This window comes from Ovis canadensis, chromosome 14, assembly GCF_042477335.2.
Source record: "Ovis canadensis isolate MfBH-ARS-UI-01 breed Bighorn chromosome 14, ARS-UI_OviCan_v2, whole genome shotgun sequence".
Lineage (NCBI taxonomy): Eukaryota > Metazoa > Chordata > Mammalia > Artiodactyla > Bovidae > Ovis > Ovis canadensis.
The window spans coordinates 68,186,269-68,191,892 of NC_091258.1; the positions used below are offsets into that span (position 1 = coordinate 68,186,269).

The following is a 5,624-nucleotide window of genomic DNA, read 5'->3' on the forward strand; positions in this document are numbered from 1 at the left end:
GGTTCATCCACATTGTAACATCTATCACTTTTTATTCTTTTAGTTACTGGGTAGTAGTCAATTGTGTGGACAGACCATGTTTTATTTATTCATTCATCAGTTGATGGGTATTTGGGCTGTTTCCATCTTTCGGCTGTTGTGAATAATGCGGCTGTGAATATCCGTGTACAGTGTGTGGATGCTTGTTTTTAATGCCCTTGGGTAGATACTTGGGTGTGGAATTGGCAACTCTACGTTTCACCATTTAAGGAACCACCAGACCATTTTCCACACCAGCTGTGCAATTTTACATTCCACCAGTAACAATAGGAAGGTGCCAGTTTCTCCACATCCGGGTTAACACTTTTCTGTTTTGTTTTTTCTTGTTTTTATAGCCATCCTAAGTGAGTATGATGTGGTAACTCACTTTGGTTTTGATTTGCATTTCCCTGATGGCATAATGATGTCAATTATCTTTTCCTATGTTTATTGACTATTTGTGCAGTTGACCCTTGAACAACATGGGGGTTGGGGGTGCCGACTCTCTCCAGTCAAAATTCCAAGTATAACATTATTATTTATTTCTTTTATTTGCTGCCTCGGGTCTCAGCTGTGTCATCCAAGATCTTTCCTCGTGGTGCAAGGCCTCTCTAGTTGTGGTGCTTGTGCTTAGTTGCGCTGCATCATGGGAGACCTTAGTTCCCTGACCAGGGATGGAACTGGGTCACCTGCACTGCAATGCAGATTTTCAACCACTGGACCACCAGGAAAATCCCTGAGTTGATCCTCTGTATCTATGGTTCTGAATCCAAGGATTCAACCTACCACAGAGCATGTAGTATTACTCTAGGATTTATTTTTAAAAATCTGCGTATAACTGGAACCATGCAGTTCAAACCCATATTGTTCAAGGGTCAACTATATCTTTTGGAGAAATGTCTGCTCAGATCCTTTGCCCATTTTAAAATTGGGTTGTCTTTTTCTTATTGAGCCATAAGGCCTCTTTATATATTGTGGATACAAATTTTTTAGATATGATTTGCAAATTTTTTTCTCCCATTAGCAGAGGGTCTTTTCACTTTCATCTTAGGGTCCTTGGACGCACAAGAGTTTTTAATTCTGATGAAGCTCAAGTTGTCTGTTGTCTTTTTTTCCTTTTGTCCTTTTTTTTCCTTTTGTCGTTTGTGCCTCCTGACCCACAGGTGACCTTAGAGCCCTGGATCATCTCTCCAAGCTGACTCCATACAGATCAGCAGCTACCATTCAGTCTTTTTTTAATTTAAATTTTTATTGCATTATAGTTGACTCACAATATTGTGTTAGTTTCAGGTATACAGCAAAGTGGTTCAGTTATATATGTATACTTTTTCTGGTTCTTTTCCATTGTAGGTTATTACAAGATATTGAATATAGTTCCCTGTGCTATACAGTAGGTCCTTGTTGTTTATCTCTTTTATATATAGTAGTATGTATCTGTTAATCCCAAACTCCAATTTTATCCACTCCTCAACCCTCACCCCATCTCCACTCCTTTCCCTTTTGGTAACCGTAAGTTTGTTTTCTTTGTGACTGCTTAGTCTTTTATGAGTCTGGACTCTGGATCTGGACTGCTAGCACTCAAACCCCAGCTTATTCAGCCATGACCTTGGGCAAGTTAAATGTTCTGTACCTGTTTCCTCATCTGTAAAACAGCGATGATGTTTATGCTGCTGAGGTTCAAATATCTAAATTCATGTGACGTGCTCACAACACTGGCTCTAATAACTGTAGTGCTTGTAACACAGTACTGCTGCTACCACTATAGTTGTGTTGTTGTTGATACACAAATATCTCCTATAGTATTACCATCAGTGTTGTCCATTCTGATTTTCCAGCCATTTGCCAGATGAGGCCACTAAGGCCCAGTAAGTATCCCTGGCCAGTGAGCCCCGCCCCGCCCCCATTCCTGGCACTCTTGACGTGGCTACCCGTTTCTTGTCCCCGCAGGTTCGGGGCGCCCGCCCCCTGCTAGGCCAAGTGGAGGGGGTGTCCCCGCCCAATGGGCCTGGCCAGGGCCCTGCGCCGCCTCAGCGGCGCCCTGGAGTCTGGAGACGACAGGGCGGGCGATGAGGAGGAAGCCGGGCCGGGGCTGTGCCACAACGGGTGGGCGCCAGCGCAGTCGCCCGTGGGGCGGCGCCGCGGGCGCTTCGTCAAGAAGGACGGGCACTGCAACGTGCGCTTCGTGAACCTGGGCGGCCAGGGCGCGCGCTACCTGAGCGACCTCTTCACCACGTGCGTGGACGTGCGCTGGCGCTGGATGTGCCTGCTCTTCTCCTGCTCCTTCCTCGCCTCCTGGCTGCTCTTCGGCCTGGCCTTCTGGCTCATCGCCTCCCTGCACGGCGACCTGACTGCCCCGCCGCCGCCCGCACCCTGCTTCTCGCAGGTGGCCAGCTTCCTGGCCGCCTTCCTCTTCGCGCTGGAGACTCAGACGTCCATCGGCTATGGCGTGCGCAGCGTCACCGAGGAGTGCCCGGCCGCTGTGGCCGCCGTGGTGCTCCAGTGCATCGCCGGCTGCGTGCTGGACGCCTTCGTCGTGGGCGCCGTCATGGCCAAGATGGCCAAGCCCAAGAAGCGCAACGAGACGCTGGTCTTCAGCGAGAACGCCGTCGTGGCGCTGCGCGACCGCCGCCTCTGCCTCATGTGGCGCGTCGGCAACCTGCGCCGCAGTCATCTCGTCGAGGCCCACGTGCGGGCCCAGCTGCTGCAGGTGCGAGTCTGCCCCGTGGCAGGCCACGCCCCCTGGTGGGCGGGCCCCTCCGCGAGGTCTGGGAGTGGGAGCCGCGGGGTTGGTGGGAGTTGTAGGTCTACCGAGCAAGTGTGTGTGGAGCCTGGAAGGGACTTGGACTACAATTCCCAGCAGTCTCTCGGGCAGGACACTTGCCTTACCTTGAGGGCTGAGGATGGTTCCCAAAGCTCTGTGGGAAATGTAAACCCAAGAGAAAGGTCTGTGATCATTTCTTCCTGGAAGCCTAGACTTGAGACAGATTTTGAGACTTAAAGAGTCCCCTGGGACTTGCTTCCCCCGTGGAACTGTGGGAAATGCAGGCCTGCGAGGTCCACTTCTGATCGGTAACGACTCTTGAACGACAATTCCCAGAAGGCTCTGGGGGCAGGGAAAGCGCCCACCCAGGTTGGTCTGAAGAGGCTTTAATTTTGCTGGTGGTGTAAACCACGGCTTAGGTTTACGGTCCCCAGCCAGTGTTGTGGTACAGAGAGAGGCCTGTGACGGAGGTCAGGCTCCTACGGGCTTGTGGGAGATGCAGGCCTGAGGATGGGGTGCTACTCACACCTGCAGAGCCAGGGAAGACAATTCTCCGTGGCCTCTGGGTGTGTGGTCCTGCAGCATTTGTGGGAGCCTTCATTTTCCACCTCTGGGGCCCATACTTTCCCACCAGCCTCCTGCTCAGAGAAGTACAGGGCAGGGGGTTGGGAAACTCTAATGTTAGCCTCTCAGCAAAAAACAAAAACAAAACTACAATTCCCATTGGCCCCTGGGGCAATGGCTCCCTCTGGCACCCTGATGAAAGAGCCTTAGTGTTTCTAGAATTGTGGTCAAACTGCCCAAACAAATTCTGGGGCAGTAGCAGCTCCTGCCCCAGTAAAGACCCTTAAGTTGAATGCAGGGTTGGGGCTGGACTTAGATGAGAAGAGGACAGGGTTGTGGTGGGAACTACAACTCCCAGCAGCCTCTAGGGATTCATGTAGACATTGGCAAGAGAATGGAGCCCCATTCTCCACTTCCCTCTCCTGCTTGACTGAAATCCAGAGATTCATGACCAGGAGGGACACTGTCTCTCCCTGAAGTCTGTAGGGCATTGACAGGACTTGATAGGTGGGTATGGAACCAATGGGTAGGTGCGGTGAAACTGCCGATACCTGGCTTGGGGTTAGGCTTCCACCCCACAGAAATATACAGGCACACAAGGGGATGGAGGTAGTTGGGTTGAGGGGTGGGCAAGAGAATATCCCAGGGACTAGACTGAGGCAATGGTGAAACAGGCAGAACATAAGCATAGCTTCTGTTGGACTTAGATTGTCATCCTGGTTTATCTTTCTCTGGCCATATAATGAAAGCCATTTTTCTATCCCTCTCCTCCTTCTCCAATTGCTTTCGGATGTGGTTCTTATCGTCTGTTGTCTCTTTAACTGTTTCTGTCTTGCTGATTTCTGTGGCTCTGTGCCAATGTCACTCTGTCACTATCTTTTTCTCTCCCTTGTCTTTCTCGAATTTCCTTCCCCAAACCCTGAGTCTCTGTCTACCCTCCCCTCTTCCTCTGGGTTTCCATCCTTACCCTCCTGGACCCCCATCTTCCTCTCTCTGGGTCTGTGTCCTCCTTTTTCTGCATCACCATCCCTCTCTCTCTGGGTCTGTGTCCTCCTTTTTCTGCATCACCATCCCTCTCTCTCTGGGTCCATGTTCTTTCTGCACCCCTACCCCTACTGGTCTCTGCCCTCCTCTTCTTCTGTACTTCTATCCCCTCCTCTTGCTATCTCTATCTCCATTCATCTCTCTGCTTCCTGCTGTCTTTGGCCACCTGCCTTTTGCTGCAGCCTCGAGTGACCCCAGAGGGTGAGTACATACCTCTGGACCACCAGGATGTGGACGTGGGCTTTGATGGTGGCACTGATCGCATCTTCCTTGTGTCTCCCATCACCATCGTGCATGAGATTGACTCCGCCAGTCCTCTGTACGAACTAGGACGGGCTGAGCTGGCCCGGGCTGACTTTGAGCTGGTGGTCATTCTCGAGGGCATGGTCGAGGCCACAGCTATGACCACACAGTGTCGCTCTTCCTACCTCCCTGGTGAGCTGCTCTGGGGCCATCGTTTCGAGCCGGTCCTCTTCCAGCGTGGCTCCCAGTACGAGGTCGACTATCGCCACTTCCATCGCACTTATGAGGTCCCAGGGACGCCTGTCTGTAGCGCCAAGGAGCTGGATGAACGGGCAGAGCGGGCCTCCCAGAGCCCCAAGTCTGGCTTCCCTAGCTCTCTGGCAGCATTCTGCTATGAGAATGAACTTGCTCTGAGCTGCTGCCAGGAAGAAGATGAGGAAGAGGAGGCCACAGAGGGGGATGCGGCAGAGGCAGAGGACAAGGCTGCCAGCCCCCAAGTTCTCACACCAACCCTGGCGCTGACTTTGCCCCCGTGACACAAGCTGGCATCCTGTTATTTGCACCCCTTTCCCAGAGGTAGCAAGATGGAGAGTTTGGGCCCTCTCCTGGGGTGGAGGCAGGTGTTTCCTAAGACCAACAAGCCTGCTGAGTAAATTATTAGCTGGTGATGTTCTGCCATGCCTAGTGGACCCACCATGAACATACTGGAGGGACCTTAACTCCTCTGAATTCTGTGCTCCCTCCTGAGACCCACTTGTCATTCCAATTCCTGAGGCTCGCTAGAGATAAGGGACCCAGAATTCTGGACCCCTCAAGAGGCGAGGACTGGTGATTCTAGATTCCTCTAGATGGCTGGTTTGGTTTGTTAAGCAGGATCATGAAATGAAGTATAGACAGCCTCCAGGGGAAGAAGTCAGCTGTTCTCAAGTAGCAACAGAGATCCAGAATTCATTGGCCTGAAGTGACTTTAGATTCAAGGAACTGTTGCTTCTCG

The 5,624-nt window shown here is 51.5% G+C and overlaps 1 protein-coding gene across 1 annotated transcript; it reads left to right on the top strand.

The window, feature by feature from the left end:
• Positions 1–2,011: 2,011 nt before the first annotated feature.
• On the top strand, positions 2,012–5,263 carry KCNJ14 (potassium inwardly rectifying channel subfamily J member 14). The gene is made up of 2 exons (XM_069551105.1): positions 2,012–2,725; positions 4,570–5,263. The coding sequence occupies exons 1-2, from the start codon at positions 2,018–2,020 to the stop codon at positions 5,164–5,166; spliced, it is 1,305 nt and encodes a 434-aa protein (XP_069407206.1). The 5' UTR covers positions 2,012–2,017; the 3' UTR covers positions 5,167–5,263.
• The last annotated feature ends 361 nt before the right edge of the window (positions 5,264–5,624 follow it).

What these genes read in the sequence shown, in the direction of transcription:
- KCNJ14 (XM_069551105.1), top strand. Translation starts at nt 2,018, where the DNA reads ATGGGCCTGGCCAGGGCCCTGCGCCGCCTCAGCGGCGCCCTGGAGTCT. An exon ending in TGCGGGCCCAGCTGCTGCAG is followed by an intron (nt 2,726 to 4,569) that starts GTGCGAGTCTGC and finishes CTTTTGCTGCAG; the next exon opens with CCTCGAGTGACCCCAGAGGG.